This window comes from Drosophila subpulchrella, chromosome 3R (genome assembly GCF_014743375.2).
Source record: "Drosophila subpulchrella strain 33 F10 #4 breed RU33 chromosome 3R, RU_Dsub_v1.1 Primary Assembly, whole genome shotgun sequence".
Classification (NCBI taxonomy): domain Eukaryota; kingdom Metazoa; phylum Arthropoda; class Insecta; order Diptera; family Drosophilidae; genus Drosophila; species Drosophila subpulchrella.
This window is the reverse complement of record NC_050609.1, coordinates 20213134-20233313: the sequence shown is the minus strand read 5'-3', so window position 1 is coordinate 20233313 and position 20180 is coordinate 20213134. Positions and strand designations below refer to the sequence as shown.

General features: G+C 36.9%; 1 protein-coding gene across 1 annotated transcript; it reads left to right on the top strand.

Moving 5' to 3' along the window:
* Positions 1-4095: 4095 nt before the first annotated feature.
* Positions 4096-5001, top strand: LOC119554555 (PE-PGRS family protein PE_PGRS16-like). Its single transcript, XM_037865528.1, has one exon. The coding sequence runs from the start codon at positions 4096-4098 to the stop codon at positions 4999-5001; it is 906 nt and encodes a 301-aa protein (XP_037721456.1).
* The last annotated feature ends 15179 nt before the right edge of the window (positions 5002-20180 follow it).

Sequence of the window (20180 nt, the reverse complement as noted above, 5' to 3'; positions counted from 1 at the left end):
AGTGGCCTTAACATAGCCCTAACAGTGGCCTTAACATAGCCCTAACAGTGGCCTTAACATAGCCCTAACAGTGGCCTTAACATAGCCCTAACAGTGGCCTTAACATAGCCCTAACAGTGGCCTTAACATAGCCCTAACAGTGGCCTTAACATAGCCCTAACAGTGGCCTTAACATAGCCCTAACAGTGGCCTTAACATAGCCCTAACAGTGGCCTTAACATAGCCCTAACAGTGGCCTTAACATAGCCCTAACAGTGGCCTTAACATAGCCCTAACAGTGGCCTTAACATAGCCCTAACAGTGGCCTTAACATAGCCCTAACAGTGGCCTTAACATAGCCCTAACAGTGGCCTTAACATAGCCCTAACAGTGGCCTTAACATAGCCCTAACAGTGGCCTTAACATAGCCCTAACAGTGGCCTTAACATAGCCCTAACAGTGGCCTTAACATAGCCCTAACAGTGGCCTTAACATAGCCCTAACAGTGGCCTTAACATAGCCCTAACAGTGGCCTTAACATAGCCCTAACAGTGGCCTTAACATAGCCCTAACAGTGGCCTTAACATAGCCCTAACAGTGGCCTTAACATAGCCCTAACAGTGGCCTTAACATAGCCCTAACAGTGGCCTTAACATAGCCCTAACAGTGGCCTTAACATAGCCCTAACAGTGGCCTTAACATAGCCCTAACAGTGGCCTTAACATAGCCCTAACAGTGGCCTTAACATAGCCCTAACAGTGGCCTTAACATAGCCCTAACAGTGGCCTTAACATAGCCCTAACAGTGGCCTTAACATAGCCCTAACAGTGGCCTTAACATAGCCCTAACAGTGGCCTTAACATAGCCCTAACAGTGGCCTTAACATAGCCCTAACAGTGGCCTTAACATAGCCCTAACAGTGGCCTTAACATAGCCCTAACAGTGGCCTTAACATAGCCCTAACAGTGGCCTTAACATAGCCCTAACAGTGGCCTTAACATAGCCCTAACAGTGGCCTTAACATAGCCCTAACAGTGGCCTTAACATAGCCCTAACAGTGGCCTTAACATAGCCCTAACAGTGGTCTTAACATAGCCCTAACAGTGGCCTTAACATAGCCCTAACAGTGGCCTTAACATAGCCCTAACAGTGGCCTTAACATAGCCCTAACAGTGGCCTTAACATAGCCCTAACAGTGGCCTTAACATAGCCCTAACAGTGGCCTTAACATAGCCCTAACAGTGGCCTTAACATAGCCCTAACAGTGGCCTTAACATAGCCCTAACAGTGGCCTTAACATAGCCCTAACAGTGGCCTTAACATAGCCCTAACAGTGGCCTTAACATAGCCCTAACAGTGGCCTTAACATAGCCCTAACAGTGGCCTTAACATAGCCCTAACAGTGGCCTTAACATAGCCCTAACAGTGGCCTTAACATAGCCCTAACAGTGGTCTTAACATAGCCCTAACAGTGGCCTTAACATAGCCCTAACAGTGGCCTTAACATAGCCCTAACAGTGGCCTTAACATAGCCCTAACAGTGGCCTTAACATAGCCCTAACAGTGGCCTTAACATAGCCCTAACAGTGGCCTTAACATAGCCCTAACAGTGGCCTTAACATAGCCCTAACAGTGGCCTTAACATAGCCCTAACAGTGGCCTTAACATAGCCCTAACAGTGGCCTTAACATAGCCCTAACAGTGGCCTTAACATAGCCCTAACAGTGGCCTTAACATAGCCCTAACAGTGGCCTTAACATAGCCCTAACAGTGGCCTTAACATAGCCCTAACAGTGGCCTTAACATAGCCCTAACAGTGGCCTTAACATAGCCCTAACAGTGGCCTTAACATAGCCCTAACAGTGGCCTTAACATAGCCCTAACAGTGGCCTTAACATAGCCCTAACAGTGGCCTTAACATAGCCCTAACAGTGGCCTTAACATAGCCCTAACAGTGGCCTTAACATAGCCCTAACAGTGGCCTTAACATAGCCCTAACAGTGGCCTTAACATAGCCCTAACAGTGGCCTTAACATAGCCCTAACAGTGGCCTTAACATAGCCCTAACAGTGGCCTTAACATAGCCCTAACAGTGGCCTTAACATAGCCCTAACAGTGGCCTTAACATAGCCCTAACAGTGGCCTTAACATAGCCCTAACAGTGGCCTTAACATAGCCCTAACAGTGGCCTTAACATAGCCCTAACAGTGGCCTTAACATAGCCCTAACAGTGGCCTTAACATAGCCCTAACAGTGGCCTTAACATAGCCCTAACAGTGGCCTTAACATAGCCCTAACAGTGGCCTTAACATAGCCCTAACAGTGGCCTTAACATAGCCCTAACAGTGGCCTTAACATAGCCCTAACAGTGGCCTTAACATAGCCCTAACAGTGGCCTTAACATAGCCCTAACAGTGGCCTTAACATAGCCCTAACAGTGGCCTTAACATAGCCCTAACAGTGGCCTTAACATAGCCCTAACAGTGGCCTTAACATAGCCCTAACAGTGGCCTTAACATAGCCCTAACAGTGGCCTTAACATAGCCCTAACAGTGGCCTTAACATAGCCCTAACAGTGGCCTTAACATAGCCCTAACAGTGGCCTTAACATAGCCCTAACAGTGGTCTTAACATAGCCCTAACAGTGGCCTTAACATAGCCCTAACAGTGGCCTTAACATAGCCCTAACAGTGGCCTTAACATAGCCCTAACAGTGGCCTTAACATAGCCCTAACAGTGGCCTTAACATAGCCCTAACAGTGGCCTTAACATAGCCCTAACAGTGGCCTTAACATAGCCCTAACAGTGGCCTTAACATAGCCCTAACAGTGGCCTTAACATAGCCCTAACAGTGGCCTTAACATAGCCCTAACAGTGGCCTTAACATAGCCCTAACAGTGGCCTTAACATAGCCCTAACAGTGGCCTTAACATAGCCCTAACAGTGGCCTTAACATAGCCCTAACAGTGGCCTTAACATAGCCCTAACAGTGGCCTTAACATAGCCCTAACAGTGGCCTTAACATAGCCCTAACAGTGGCCTTAACATAGCCCTAACAGTGGCCTTAACATAGCCCTAACAGTGGCCTTAACATAGCCCTAACAGTGGCCTTAACATAGCCCTAACAGTGGCCTTAACATAGCCCTAACAGTGGCCTTAACATAGCCCTAACAGTGGCCTTAACATAGCCCTAACAGTGGCCTTAACATAGCCCTAACAGTGGCCTTAACATAGCCCTAACAGTGGCCTTAACATAGCCCTAACAGTGGCCTTAACATAGCCCTAACAGTGGTCTTAACATAGCCCTAACAGTGGCCTTAACATAGCCCTAACAGTGGCCTTAACATAGCCCTAACAGTGGCCTTAACATAGCCCTAACAGTGGCCTTAACATAGCCCTAACAGTGGCCTTAACATAGCCCTAACAGTGGCCTTAACATAGCCCTAACAGTGGCCTTAACATAGCCCTAACAGTGGCCTTAACATAGCCCTAACAGTGGCCTTAACATAGCCCTAACAGTGGCCTTAACATAGCCCTAACAGTGGCCTTAACATAGCCCTAACAGTGGCCTTAACATAGCCCTAACAGTGGCCTTAACATAGCCCTAACAGTGGCCTTAACATAGCCCTAACAGTGGCCTTAACATAGCCCTAACAGTGGCCTTAACATAGCCCTAACAGTGGCCTTAACATAGCCCTAACAGTGGCCTTAACATAGCCCTAACAGTGGCCTTAACATAGCCCTAACAGTGGCCTTAACATAGCCCTAACAGTGGCCTTAACATAGCCCTAACAGTGGCCTTAACATAGCCCTAACAGTGGCCTTAACATAGCCCTAACAGTGGCCTTAACATAGCCCTAACAGTGGCCTTAACATAGCCCTAACAGTGGCCTTAACATAGCCCTAACAGTGGCCTTAACATAGCCCTAACAGTGGCCTTAACATAGCCCTAACAGTGGCCTTAACATAGCCCTAACAGTGGTCTTAACATAGCCCTAACAGTGGCCTTAACATAGCCCTAACAGTGGCCTTAACATAGCCCTAACAGTGGCCTTAACATAGCCCTAACAGTGGCCTTAACATAGCCCTAACAGTGGCCGTATCATACCCTTAAACATGCCTATAATATGGAACAGGGGAACAAGTGGTATCAGTGGAACATTTGGAACGAATGGAAACAGTGGAACATTTAAAACACGTGGAATTAGTGAAACATTTGGAACGAATGGAATCAATGGAACACATGGAACAAGTGGAATCGAAACATTTGGAACGAATGGAATCAATGGAAGATTTGGAACAAGTGGAATCAGTGGAACATTTGAAACGAATGGAATAAGTGGAACGTTTGGAACGAATGTAATCAATGATACACAGGGAACAAGTGGAATCGGAACATTTGGAACGAATGGAATAGGTGGAACCCTTGGAACAGAGGGAATCGAAACATTTGGAACAAATGGAATCGGTGAAACATTTGGAACAAGTGGTATCAGTGGAACATTTGGAATGAATGGAATCAGTGGAACATTTGGAGCAAGTGGTATCAGTGAAACATTTGGAACAAGTGGAATCGGTGAAACAATTGCATCGAATAAACCAGTGGAACAAGTGGAATCAGTGGAACATTTGGAACGAATGGAATTGGTGAAACATTTGGAACAAGTGGTATCAGTGGAACATTTGGAACGAATGGAATCAGTGAAACATTTGGAACGAATGGAATCGGTGAAACCTTTGGAACAAGTGGAATGGGAACATTTGGAACAAGTGGAATTAGTGGAACATTTGGAACATGTGGAATCAGTGGAACATTTGGAACAAATGGAATCGGTGGAACACTTGGAACAGAGGGAATCGGAACATTTGGAACAAGTGGAATCAATGGAACATTTGGAACGAATGGAATCAGTGAAACATTTGGAACAAGTGGAACATTTGGAACGAATGGAATCAATGAAACACATGGAACAAGTGGAATCGAAACATTTGGAACGAATGGAATCGGTACAAGTGGAATAGGTGGAACAAGTGGAATCGGTTAAACATTTGGAACGAATGGAGTTGGTGAAACAAATGAAACGAATGGAATCAGTGGAACATTTGGAACGAATGGAATCAGTGAAACATTTGGAACAAGTGGAATCGGAACATTTGGAACGAATGGAATCAGTGGAACATTTGGAATCAGTGGAACATTTGGAACGAATGGAATCGGTGAACAAATGAAACGAATGGAATCAGTGGAACCTTTGGAACAAGTGGAATCGGAACACTTGAAACAAGTGATATTAATGGAACATTTGGAACAAGTGGAAACTTTGGAACATTTGGAACACGTGGAATCAATGGAACATTTGGAACAAATGGAATGGGTGGAACATTTGGAACGAATGGCATTGGCGGAACATTTGGAACGAATGGAATTAGTGGAACATTTGGAACAAGTGGAATCAATTGAACATTTGGAACGAATGGAATCAATGAAACACATGGAACAAGTGGAATCAAAACATTTGGAACGAATGGAATCGGAACATTTGGAACAAGTGGAATAGGTGGAACAAGTGGAATCGGTGGAACATTTGGAACGAATGGAATCGGTGAAACAAATGGAACGAATGGATTCAGTGAAACATTTGGAACGAATGGAATCGGTAAAACCTTTGGAACAAGTGGAATGGGAACATTTGGAACAAGTGGAATCAGTGGAACATTTGGAACAAATGGAATCGGTGGAACACTTGGAACAGATGGAATCGGAACATTTGGAACAAGTGGAATCAGTGGAACATTTGAAACAAGTGGAATCGGTGAAACAATTGGAACGAATGAAATCAGGGGAACAAGTGGAATCGGAACATTTGGAACAGGTGGAATCAGTGGAACATTTGGAACGAATGGAATCGGTGAAACATTTGGAACAAGTGGAATCAGTGGAACATTTTGAACAAGTGAAATCGGTGAAACAATTGGAACGAATGAAACCAGTGGAACAAGTGGAATCGTAACATTTGGAACGAATGGAATCAGTGGAACATTTGGAAGGAGCATTTGGAACAAGTAAAATCAGTGAAACATTTGAAACAAATGGAATAGGTGGAACATTTGGAACTTAGGAAATCGTTGGTATATGTGAAATTGTCGGAACATTTGGAACGATTGAAATTAGTGAAACATTTGGGACTGATGGAATCAGTGGAACACAATGACCAAGTGGAATCGAAGCAAAAGGAACGGCTGAAATCGGAGGAACATTTGAAACAAATGGAATTGATAAAACATTTTAAATGAATGGAATCAGTGGATCATATGAAACGAATAAGTTCGGGACATTGGAACAAGTGGAATTGATAGAACAATTGGAACAATTAGAAAATGTAAAAACCTTGGAACAAATGACATAAATAAATAATTTTAAAGGAATAAAATCTGTGAAACATTTGGAATAATTGAAACATGTCGAACAAAGGAAATTAGTAGAACAAGTGTAGATAATGAAACATTTGGAACAGGTGAAACACTTGGAACAAAGATAATTTGTGAAATGGATGACACAAGTTTAGATATTGCAACATAAGAAATAAATTTAACATTTAAATATAACATGTAAAGTTGATGTAAACTGATGTAAAACTCATGTACAAATGATGTACAAATGATGTACAAATGATGTACAAATGATGTACATATGATGTACAAATGATGTACAAATGATGTACAAATGATGTACAAATGATGTACAAATGATGTACAAATAATGTACAAATGATGTACAAATGATGTACAAATGATGTACAAATGATGTACAAATGATGTACAAATGATGTACAAATGATGTACAAATGATGTACATATAATGTACAAATGATGTACAAATGATGTAAAAATGATGTAAAAATGATGTAAAGTTGATGTAAAATTGATGTAAATTTGATGTAAAAATGATGTAAACTTGATGTAAACTTGATGTAAGTTTGATGTAAGATTGATGTAAACTTGATGTAAGCTTTATGTAAGCTTAAAAAATTTATAAAAGGAATAAAATCTGTGTAACATTTGGAATAGTTAAAATATGTCGAACAAAGGAAATTAGTAGAACAAGTGTAGATAATAAAACATTTGGAACAGGTGAAACACTTGGAACAAAGATAATTAGTGAAAAGGATGACACAAGTTTATATATTGCAACATAAGAAATAAGTATAACATTTAAAGCAAGTGAAGTATATTGGACAGGTAGAGTTAACTAACCATATGGAACACATGAAATAATATAAATTAGATAATGATGTGCTACAGTATACAAATGTAATTGTTAGAACACAGAAAACACGTGAAACAATTATATAGTGAATTTCAAAAAGTTAAATTACTAAACGTTTAAGTTAAAAAAGTAACAGTTGTAGCAAGTAATAAAGGTATAATTATCAAAACGAATGAATCTAAATATATAGAACAAATAAAAAAAAAATGACAATGCTAAACTACTTTAATCTAGTACTTACAAGTCTTGTATACGTCGAGCAAATATTTCAAAAGAACATAATTCTGAAAACAGTTAGAAAGATGGAATTTGATAAACAATTTTATGATCACACATATATAACCTTTTAAAAACTGAGCAAATGTTTGACACATCTCTATGGTAAAAAGCCTTCCTTTAATAACGATATAAATTATGTACCTACAATTCAGTAAACAAATAACAATAACAGTTTGTTAAAAAAAACTTGTGAATAAGATGTCATGTAGTACAACTACAAATACCCAGTGGAAAAATTTTTCAAAATAATGCAAACTTGAATTAAATTTGATGCAAATTGAATGTATAATAGATGTAAAACTCATGTGAACTCATGTAAAAATGATGTAAAATGGATGTAGAATTAATGTAGAATTGATGTAAATTTGATGTAGAATTGATGTAGAATTGATGTAAAATTGATGTAAAATTGATGTAAAGTTGATGTAACATTTATGTAAACTTGATGTAAACTGGATGTAAACTTGATGTAAACAGATGAAATAATTTAAATTAGATAATGATGTGCTACAGTATTCAAATGTAATTGTTAGAACACAGAAAACACGTGAAACAAGTATATAGTGACTTTCAAAAAGTTAAATTACTAAACGTTTAAGTTAAAACAGTAACAGTTATTGCAAGTAATGAAGGTATAATTATCCAAACGAATGAATCTAAATATATAGAACAAATAAAAAAAAATGACAATGCTAAACTACTTTAATCTAGTACTTACAAGTCTTGTATACGTCGAGCAAATATTTCAAAAAAACATAATTCTGAAAACAGTTAGAAAGATGGAATTTGATAAACAATTTTATGATCACACATATATCACCTTTTAAAAACTGAGCAAATGTTTGACACATCTCTATGGTAAAAAGCCTTCCTTTAATAACGATATAAATTATGTACCTACAATTCAGTAAACAAATAACAATAACAGTTTGTTAAAAAAAACTTGTGAATAAGATGTCATGTAATACAACTACATTTACCCAGTGGAAAAATTTTATCAAAATAATGCAAACTTGAATTAAATTTGATGCAAATTGAATGTATAATAGATGTAAAACTCATGTGAACTCATGTAAAAATGATGTAAAATTGATGTAGAATTGATGTAGAATTGATGTAGAATTGATGTAAAATTGATGTAAAATTGATGTAAATTTGATGTAAAATTGATGTAAATTTGATGTCAAATTGATGTAAAGTTGATGTAACATTTATGTAAACTTGATGTAAACTGGATGTAAACTTGATGTAAACAGATGAAATAATTTAAATTAGATAATGATGTGCTACAGTATTCAAATGTAATTGTTAGAACACAGAAAACACGTGAAACAAGTATATAGTGACTTTCAAAAAGTTAAATTACTAAACGTTTAAGTTAAAACAGTAACAGTTATAGCAAGTAATGAATGTATAATTATCAAAACGAATGAATCTAAATATATAGAACAAATAAAAAAAAATGACAATGCTAAACTACTTTAATCTAGTACTTACAAGTCTTGTATACGTCGAGCAAATATTTCAAAAGAACATAATTCTGAAAACAGTTAGAAAGATGGAATTTGATAAACAATTTTATGAACACACATATATCACCTCTTAAAAACTCAGCAAATGTTTGACACATCTCTATGGTAAAAAGCCTTCCTTTAATAACGATATAAATTATGTACCTACAATTCAGTAAACAAATAACAATAACAGTTTGTTAAAAAAAACTTGTGAATAAGATGTCATGTAATACAACTACAAATACCCAGTGGAAAAATTTTTCAAAATAATGCAAACTTGAATTAAATTTGATGCAAATTGAATGTATAATAGATGTAAAACTCATGTGAACTCATGTAAAAATGATGTAAAATTGATGTAGAATTAATGTAGAATTGATGTAGAATTGATGTAGAATTGATGTAGAATTGATGTAGAATTGATGTAGAATTGATGTAAAATTGATGTAAAATTGATGTAAAATTGATGTAAAATTGATGTAAAATTGATGTAAAATTAATGTAAAAAGGATGCAAAAATGATGTAAAAATGATGTAAAAAATGATGTAAAAATGATGTAAAAATGATGTAAAATTGATGTAAAGTTGATGTAAAATTGATGTAAACTTGATGTAAACTTGATGTAAGCTTGATGTAAGCTTGACGTAAGCTTGATGTAAACATGACGTAAGCTTGATGAAAGCTTGATGTAAGCTCTATGAAAGCTCAAAAGCTCTATGAAAGGTCAAAAGCTCTATGAAAGGTCAAAAGCTCTATGAAAGCTCAAAAGCTCTATGAAAGCTCAAAAGCTACATAAAAGATCAAAAGCTCAAAAGCTCCATTAAAGCTCCATGAAAGCTCCATGAAAGCTCAAAAGCTCCATGAAAACTCAAAAGCTCCATGAAAGCTCAAAAGCTCTATGAAAGCTCAAAAGCTTTATGGAAGCTCAAACGCTTTATGAAAGCGTAGAAGCTTTACGAAAGCTTAAAAGACCTATGACAGCTAAAAAGCTTTCAGAAAGCTTTATGTAGAATTAACGTATATTTAATGTAGAATGCTTGTATAACACGTAGGCATCATGTAGGATTTTTGTAGAATTAATCTAAAATTCATGTGGAATTTTTATAAAATTCGTTTAGAATTTAAAATGTATGTGGAATTAGTGTACAATTTATGTAGTATATATGTATAACTTATTTAGAATTCATGTATAATTAATTTAAAATTCTTGTATAATTTATGTAGAATTCCTGTAGAACGCATGGAGATCTCGTGTAGTACTGTAAAAATAATATATAGGCTCCATACATACATATATGGATATACTGTATGTCGAATTTATGTGGAATGTATTTGTTTTGTAGGATGACGTTTTGTATCCAACTATGGGGCATGGCTTCAGACTCGAACGTCATGAAAGTCCAAAGGGTCCAAAGCGGTGCGCTGCGTATGATTGCAGACGCGCCGTGGTACATCAGGAATGACGCCCTAACAATTGACCTTCATGTTCCCTATCATGGAGCAGATAAACCGGCACTCCAGTCGGTACAATGAACGCGTCGCTGCACACACAAACCACATAGCAGCTTCCTTGGCCCACCCAAGGACTAGAAGAAGACTAAAGCGGAGGCACCCCGACGATCTCTGGACAAGAGGACGTCATGTCTCTCGAGTCCTAAAGCAGTAAAATTGTTTTTTGTTCAACTATTGTAAATATTGTTAATCACCTTTTCTGTTATGTATTCACGTTATTATTTCTCTTCGTATACAACGTTTTATAGCCATTAGGTTGACTGATCAACGTTAAATAAATGAATATGTTATACTAGAAGGATTAATGTACAATTAATAAAATAACATTTTTTTTTCAAAGATTGTATTAATTGGTTTTTTAAAGTGCATGTTAAATACCGAGAGACTTTATTCAGAGAAAAATAGATAAACAGAAAAATTATTTCCGGCCTGCTTTAAAAGATAGTTTTTTAATGTAAAATTTATATAAACTTTATGTTAGCTTTAAGCAAAATTTAATAAACTTAATGTAAAATTTGTTTGAAATAATTCTAGTTTTGTAGGATTAATGTACAGTAAATGGAATATTTACAATTTTTAAGATATTTATTTCAAAAAGATATTTGTGCATTTTTAGAAGGCATGTTAATTACCTACATAGACCCCAATTAAAAATAACAAGTTTAATAGAAATTTTTCTAAAATCTGCGCAAAGTTATAGGTTATGTTAACTTTTGGTTAAACTAATGTGAAATTCTTTTGCTTATGTATTATTCATGTACACCTAATATAATTGGTTTTTTAAAGTGCATGTTAAATACCGAGAGACTTTATTCAGAGAAAAATAGATAAACAGAAAAATTATTTCCGGCCTGCTTTAAAAGATAGTTTTTTAATGTAAAATTTATATAAACTTTATGTTAGCTTTAAGCAAAATTTAATAAACTTAATGTAAAATTTGTTTGAAATAATTCTAGTTTTGTAGGATTAATGTACAGTAAATGGAATATTTACAATTTTTAAGATATTTATTTCAAAAAGATATTTGTGCATTTTTAGAAGGCATGTTAATTACCTACATAGACCCCAATTAAAAATAACAAGTTTAATAGAAATTTTTCTAAAATCTGCGCAAAGTTATAGGTTATGTTAACTTTTGGTTAAACTAATGTGAAATTCTTTTGCTTATGTATTATTCATGTACACCTAATATAGTATTTATACAAACTTTGTCTAAAATTTATTCAATTTTTTCTATATTCAGGCAATATAGATTTATATCAGATGTCTAAAAGTTTAACTTTAAATTTTTACCAAATTCATCCCACGAATTAAGATAACACCTTTAAATATTTTTTTAAATTTCTTAGTATTCATGTACATTTCATATACAAAATGTTTTATTTAAACTACAATCTTTCTCTCAAAAAGATATCATTAAATTTAATATAAAATTGATGAGCTTTAAGTTTAAGTTAATTCATAAAAAATGCATGTAACATTTTTGTAGATATCATGTAGAAACAAGAAGATTTCATGTAAGTAGCATGTAAAATACTACAAGAATGTATGCATAGGGCATGTATACTTTTAGTTGAATACAGACAGCCTTCGTAAAATGTACTAAGAATTTAAAACTTTGTGTCAATTTCTTGAATGTCATGTACAATTTAAAAACAATTCATAACAATTAAAAAATGTCGTACTTATTTTGTGTTAAGTGGATGTAATTTTTACATCAAATGTATCAACATTATACTTACGTTTGTAAAAACCATAAAAACATTTAATTTAGTAATACAATACGCTACATGCCATTTTAGCATAAATAGCATCTTATTTTAAGATAGTCCACTACATTTTTATAATTTCAACTTGTGCGACAGCTGTACTAGCGACAACTAACGATTAATTTCTTTGCACAAGGCTAAAAAATAATCGCAGGTTAAAAAAAAATTTTAAAAAATAATATTTCTGTACTAAAACTAAAATTATATTTTTAAAATGTTTCAAAAGTCTGAATAAAAGAACAATATCGTGCCACCTCTATAAGTTCGTTAGACAGGAACAGCAATATGCACGCCGCCATTTTCATAGGACTCGGACGTTGCGATTTGCGTAGTGCTGGCACAAATCGTTAGAAGGACAACAATGCCCATGCCGCCATTTTATTCAGGTTTATACGTCGTAAACGGGCGTTTTGCTGTAATGCGTTAGAAGATAGCAATACGCTCGCCGCTATCTTAACATAAATAGAATCCTAAATTAGAGTGGTCCCCTAACATATTATAATATATTAATTTTTCCCCGACTGATGAACTATCACCAACTAACAATTAAAAACTATGGGCAAGGCTAAACACTTTTCAAAATAAAGAAGTCCGATGAATAAAAAAAATTGCAATGAAATATATAGAAATGCACATTTTTATATATCAGTTAGGTAAAGAAAGCAATTATATTTTAATATGCTGACAATATGTTATGTTTTGAATTGAAATTGAAAATCCTTCTCTTGCAGCCAACGCTATACGAATAAAAAAAACAAGTAATTTTGGACACCGCTAAAAGAATATATCCACATGGTTAAAATAATACACAAATGCATCTTTATTATTTTAGGTGCTCTATAAGAAACAATTTAATTTGATTATTGGGCTCGGTTAAATTTATAAAAAAACCTTTATTTTTATTTATTTTGTTAATATTTTATTTGTCTTCATAAAATGGCAATGTCGAACCACCCTAGAACAACTCGTTGGAAGAGGACAACAACACTCCCGCCGCCATTTTAACGTAACTCGAACACAGCGATTGCAAAATCGTTAGCACAATTCGTTAGAAAAGGACAATACGCTCGCCCCCATTTTAATAGAACTCGGACGATGCGATTGGTGTATTGATAGCAAAGTTCGTTAGAAGAGGACAACAATACGACCGTCGCTATTTTGACAGAACTCTGACGCTGCGTTTGGTGTATTGCTGGCACAATTCGTTAGAAGAGGACAACCACACGACCGCCGCCATTTTATCGTAACTCGAACGCTGCGATTGCAGAATCGTTAGCACAATTCGTTAGAAAAGGACAACAATACGCTCGCCCCCATTTTAACAGAACTCGGACGCTGCGATTGGCGTATTGCTAGCACAATTCGTTAGGACAACAATACGACCGTCGCCATTTTGACAGAACTCTGACGCTGCGATTGGTGTATTGCTGGCACAATTCGTTAGAAGAGGACAACAACACGACCGCCGCCATTTTAACAGAACTCTGATACTGCGATTGGTGTATTTTTGGCACAATTCGTTAGAAAAAAACAACAATAAGCCCGCCGCCATTGTAACAGAACTCGGACGCTGCGATTGGCGTATTGCTAGCACAAGTCGTAAGAAGACAACAATACGACCGCCGCCATTTTAACAGATCTCGGACGATGCGATTGGTGTATTGATAGCAAAGTTCGTTAGAAGAGGACAACAACACGACCGCCGCCATTTTATCGTAACTCGAACGCTGCGAATGCAGAATCGTTAGCACAATTCGTTAGAAAAGAACAATACGCCCGCCGCCATTTTCACAGAACTCGGACGCTGCGATTGGCGTATTGCTAGCACAATTCGTTAGAAGAGAACAACAATACAACCGTCGCCATTTTGACAGAACTCTGACGCTGCGATTGGTGTATTGCTGGCACAATTCGTTAGAAGAGGAAACAACACGACCGCCGCCATTTTTTCGTAACTCGAACGCCGCGATTGCAGAATCGTTAGCACAATTCGTTAGAAAAGAACAATACGCCCGCCGCCATTTTAACAGAACTCGGACGCTGCGATTGGCGCATTGCTAGCACAATTCGTAAGAAGACAACAACACGACCGCCGCCATTTTAACAGAACTCTGACACTGCGATTGGTGTATTGATGGCACCATTCGTTAGAAGAGGACAACAACACGACCGCCGCCATTTTGACAGAACTCTGACGCTGCGATTGGTGTATTGCTGGCACAATTCGTTAGAAGAAGACAACAATACGACCGCCGCCATTTTAACAGAACTCGGACGCTGCGATTGGCGTATTGCTAGCACAATTCGTTAGAAGAGGACAACAACACGACCGTCGCCATTTTGACAGAACTCTGACGCTGCGATTGGTGTATTGCTGGCACAATTCGTTAGAAGAGGACAACAACACGACCGCCGCCATTTTTTCGTAACTCGAACGCCGCGATTGCAGAATCGTTAGCACAATTCGTTAGAAAAGAACAATACGCCCGCCGCCATTTTAACAGAACTCGGACGCTGCGATTGGCGCATTGCTAGCACAATTCGTAAGAAGACAACAATACGACCGTCGCCATTTTGACAGAACTCTGACACTGCGATTGGTGTATTGATGGCACAATTCGTTAGAAGAGGACAACAACACGACCGCCGCCATTTTAACAGAACTCTGACACTGCGATTGGTGTATTGCTGGCACAATTCGCTAGAAGAGGACAACAACACGACCGCCGCCATTTTATCGTAACTCGAACGCTGCGATTGCAGAATCGTTAGCACAATTCGTTAGAAAAGAACAATACGCCTGCCGCCATTTTCACAGAACTCGGACGCTGCGATTGGCGTATTGCTAGCACAATTCGTAAGAAGAAGACAACAATACGCCCGACGCAGTTTAAACAGAACTCGGACGCAGCGATTGACGTATTGCTAGAACTCGTTAGAAGGACAACAACACGGACGCAGCGATTGGCGTATTGCTAGAACTCGTTAGAAGGACAACAACACAACAGCCGCCATTTTACCAGAACTCATACGCTGCGATTGGTGTATTTTTGGCACAATTCGTTGGAGAAGGACAGCAATATGCCCGCCGCCATTTTAACAGAACTCGGACGCTGCGATTGCTTCATTGCTAGCACAGTTCGTTAGAAGAGGACAACAATACGACCGCCGCCATTTTAACAGAACTTGGAAGCTGTGATTGGTGCATTGTTAGAACAATTCTGTAGTAGACGACAACAATACCCACGCCGCCAATTATACAATATGCCCGCCGCCATTTTAACAGAACTCGGACGCTGCGATTGCTTCATTGCTAGCACAGTTCGTTAGAAGAGGACAACAATACGACCGCCGCCATTTTAACAGAACTTGGAAGCTGTGATTGGTGCATTGTTAGAACAATTCTGTAGTAGACGACAACAATACCCACGCCGCCAATTTATACATTTTTATCATCTTATATTAGGTTGGTCCTCTAACAAATTATATAATTTAATTTTTTCCGGCAGATGAACTAACACCAACTAAGAATTAATTGCTATGGAAAAGGGTAAAAACTAATGGCAGCACAAATAAAAAAATTTGATGAATTAAAATATCTTTAATAGAAAAATATAGGAATGCAAATTATTAAAACTGAGATTAAGGTTTGGAAGTTATTTATTTTTTAATATGCTGACAAAATTTGTTTTACCTAAAATTGAAATTTAAATTCATATTCTCCAACACCATATTAAACGAATTTAAAGCAAGTAACTTTAAACACCGTTAAAATAATATCGCCACGCAGTGAAAGTAACAACACGCACGCCGCCAATATTTCGATAGAAACAACGCAACAAGAGGTTCAAATTTGGCGTGTCATACGGCGTTGAGTTCGAAATCAAACTTCTAATTGACTGGCTTGTCAACCCAAAACGTTCCGTTTCTTACAACATTCGGAAAACAAAAAAACGTGATGCAACCTTTGTAAAAATACTAAGTCTACACGAAAATTATGTGTAAGCTAAGTATTGATTGGTATTTGTTCAAAAATCCGTCATTCCTTTGGCTGAGACCCCTTCTAATTTTGCACCAATTAATACCAGTATTTGGTCCGAAGTGATGTGTTCCCATTTGAAAAATGCAAAAAATGTAAATCTCCTTAATCAACACGAAAATGATTAAGATCGTTTGCTCAAAAATGCACATAAAGTTAAGCCTCTTAAATGTACCCGAAAATAAAGTAGATCCCTAGCTCAGTTCGTTAGCCAGTCAAAACAGTCATTATTATAGGTGCGACCCTCAATTGGGCGTAGTACCGACAACAAAATGCCCGATGAATTCCTGTTGATGCCATTAGCTAAGAATTCTAATTGGGCACTAGATAATATCAGTATTTTGTCCAAAGCAACGCAACAAATGGTCCAAACAAGAAGTGTCACGCCGCGTTGAGTTCGGAACAAAATTTCTACTCGATTGGCATTCAAATCTGGGTAATTTAGTTTTTGACAATTTTTAGCAAAAAAAAAAAAAGTGATGTAACCCCTTGTAAAAAATGCCCATAAATGTATGTCTCCAAAATGCACCCGAAAATGAAGTGGATCGTTAGCTCAAGTTGTTAGCCAGTTGAAACAGTCATTCTTTAAGTTGAGACCCTCAATTAGGCGTAGCAGCGACAAAAAAATCACCAAAATATTTATTTTTTGCCATTAGCTAAGAATCCTAATTTTGTACCAAATAATATCAGTATTTTGTCCTAAATACCGCAGCAAGTAGTTCAAACAGGAAGTGTCACGCCGCGTTGAGTACGGAACAAAATTTCGACTCGATTGGCATTCAAAACTGGGTAATTTAGATTTTGACAACTTTTAGCAAAAAAAATTAATGTAACCCCTTATAAAAAATGCCCATAGATGTATGTCTCCAAAATGCACCCGAAAATGAAGTGGATCGTTAGCTCAGGTTGTTAGCCAGTTGAAACAGTCATTCTTTTAGCTGAGACCCTCAATTAGGCGTAGCAGCGACAAAAAAAATCACCGAAATATTTATTTTTTGCCATTAGCTAAGAACCCTAATTTTGCACCAAATAATATCAGTATTTTGTCCGAAAAACCGCAACAAGAAGTCCAAACAGGAAGTGTTACGCCGCGTTGAGTTCGGAACAAAATTTCGACACGATTGGCATTCAAAACTGGGTAATTAACATTTTGACAATTTTTAGCAAAAAAAAAAAAATTAATGCAACCCCTTATAAAAAATGCCCATAAATGTATGTCTCCAAAATGCACCCGAAAATGAAGTGGATCGTTAGCTCAAGTTGTTAGCCAGTTGAAACAGTCATTCTTTCAGCTGAGACCCTCAATTAGGCGCAGCAGAAACAAAAAATCACCGAAATATTTATTTTTTGCCATTAGCTAAGAACCCTAATTTTGCACCAAATAATATCAGTATTTTGTCCGAAAAACCGCAACAAGAAGTCCAAACAGGAAGTGTTACGCCGCGTTGAGTTCGGAACAAAATTTCGACACGATTGGCATTCAAAACTGGGTAATTAACATTTTGACAATTTTAAGCAAAAAAAAAAAAATAATGTTACCCCCTATAAAAAATGCCCATAAATGTATGTCTCCAAAATGCACCCGAAAATGACGTGTATCGTTAGCTCAGGTAGTTAGCCAGTTGAAACAGTCATTCTTTTAGCTGAGACCCTCAATTAGGCCTAGCAGCGACAAAAAAATCACCGAAATATTTATTTTCGCCATTAGCTAAGAATCCTAATTTTGCATCAAATAATATCAGTATTTTGTCCGAAATACCGCAGCAAGTAGTTCAAACAGGAAGTGTCACGCCGCGTTGAGTTCGGAACAAAACTTCGACTCGATTGGCATTCAAAACTGGGTAATTTAGATTTTGACAACTTTTAGCAAAAAAAAAAATTAATGTAACCCCTTATAAAAAATGCCCATAAATGTATGTCTCCAAAATGCACCCGAAAATGAAGTGGATCGTTAGCTCAGGTTGTTAGCCAGTTGAAACAGTCATTCTTTTAGCTGAGACCCTCAATTAGGCCTAGCAGAGACAAAAAAATCACCGAAATATTTATTTTTGCCATTAGCTAAGAATACTAATTTTGCACCAAATAATATCAGTATTTTGTCCGAAACACCGCAACAAGTAGTCCAAACAGGAAGTGTCACACCGCGTTGAGTTCGGAACAAAATTTCGACTCGATTGGCATTAAAAACTGGGTAATTTAGTTTTTGACAATTTTTAGCAAAAAAAAAAAAATTATGTGTCCCCTTATAAAAAATGCCCATAAATGTATGTCTCCAAAATGCACCCGAAAATGACGTGTATCGCTAGCTCCGGTTGTTAGCCAGTTGAAACAGTCATTCTTTAAGTAGAGACCCTCAATTAGGCGTAGCAGCGACAAAAAAATCACCGAAATATTTATTTTTTGCCATTAGCTAAGAATCCTAATTTTGCACCAAATAATAAAGTATTTTGTCCGAAACACCGCAACAAGTAGTCCAAACAGGAAGTGTCACGCCGCGTTGAGTTCGGAACAAAGTTTCGACTCGATTGGCATTCAAAACTGGGTAATTTAGATTTTGACAACTTTTAGTAAAAAAAAAAATTAATGTAACCCCTTATAAAAAATGCCCATAAATGTATGTCTCCAAAATGCACCCGAAAATGAAGTGGATCGTTAGCTCAGGTTGTTAGCCAGTTGAAACAGTCATTCTTTTAGCTGAGACCCTCAATTAGGCCTAGCAGCGACAAAAAAATCACCAAAATATTTATTTTTTAACATTAGCTAAGAATCCTAATTTTGTACCGAATAATATCAGTATTTTGTCCGAAATACCGCAGCAAGTAGTTCAAACAGGAAGTGTCACGCCGCGTTGAGTTCGGAACAAACTTTCTACTCGTTTGGCATTAAAAACTGGGTGATTTAGTTTTTGACAACTTTTAGCAAAAAAAAAAAAATTATGTAACTAACCCCTTATAAAAAATGCCCATAAATGTATGTCTCCAAAATGCACCCAAAAATGAAGTGGATCGTTAGCTCAAGTTGTTAGCCAGTTGAAACAGTCATTCTTTAAGTAGAGACCCTCAATTAGGCGTAGCAGCGACAAAAAAATCACCGAAATAATTATTTTTTGCCATTAGCTAAGAATCCTAATTTTGCACCAAATAATAAAGTATTTTGTCCGAAACACCGCAGCAAGTAGTTCAAACAGGAAGTGTCACGCCGCGTTGAGTTCGGAACAAAATTTCGACTCGATTGGCATTCAAAACTGGGTAATTTAGATTTTGACAACTTTTAGAAAAAAAAAAAATTAATGTAACCCCTTATAAAAAATGCCCATAAATGTATGTCTCCAAAATGCACCCGATAATGAAGTGGATCGTTAGCTCAGGTTGTTAGCCAGTTGAAACAGTCATTCTTTTAGCTGAGACCCTCAATTAGGCGTAGCAGCGACAAAAAAAATCACCGAAATATTTATTTTTTGCCATTAGCTAAGAACTCTAATTTTGCACCAAATAATATCAGTATTTTGTCCGAAAAACCGCAACAAGAAGTCCAAACAGGAAGTGTTACGCCGCGTTGAGTTCGGAACAAAATTTCGACACGATTGGCATTCAAAACTGGGTAATTACCATTTTGACAATTTTTAGCAAAAAAAAAAAAAAATAATGTTACCCCCTATAAAAAATGCCCATAAATGTATGTCTCCAAAATGCACCCGAAAATGACGTGTATCGTTAGCTCAGGTTGTTAGCCAGTTGAAACAGTCATTCTTTTAGCTGAGACCCTTAATTAGGCCTAGCAGCGACAAAAAAATCACCGAAATATTTATTTTCGCCATTAG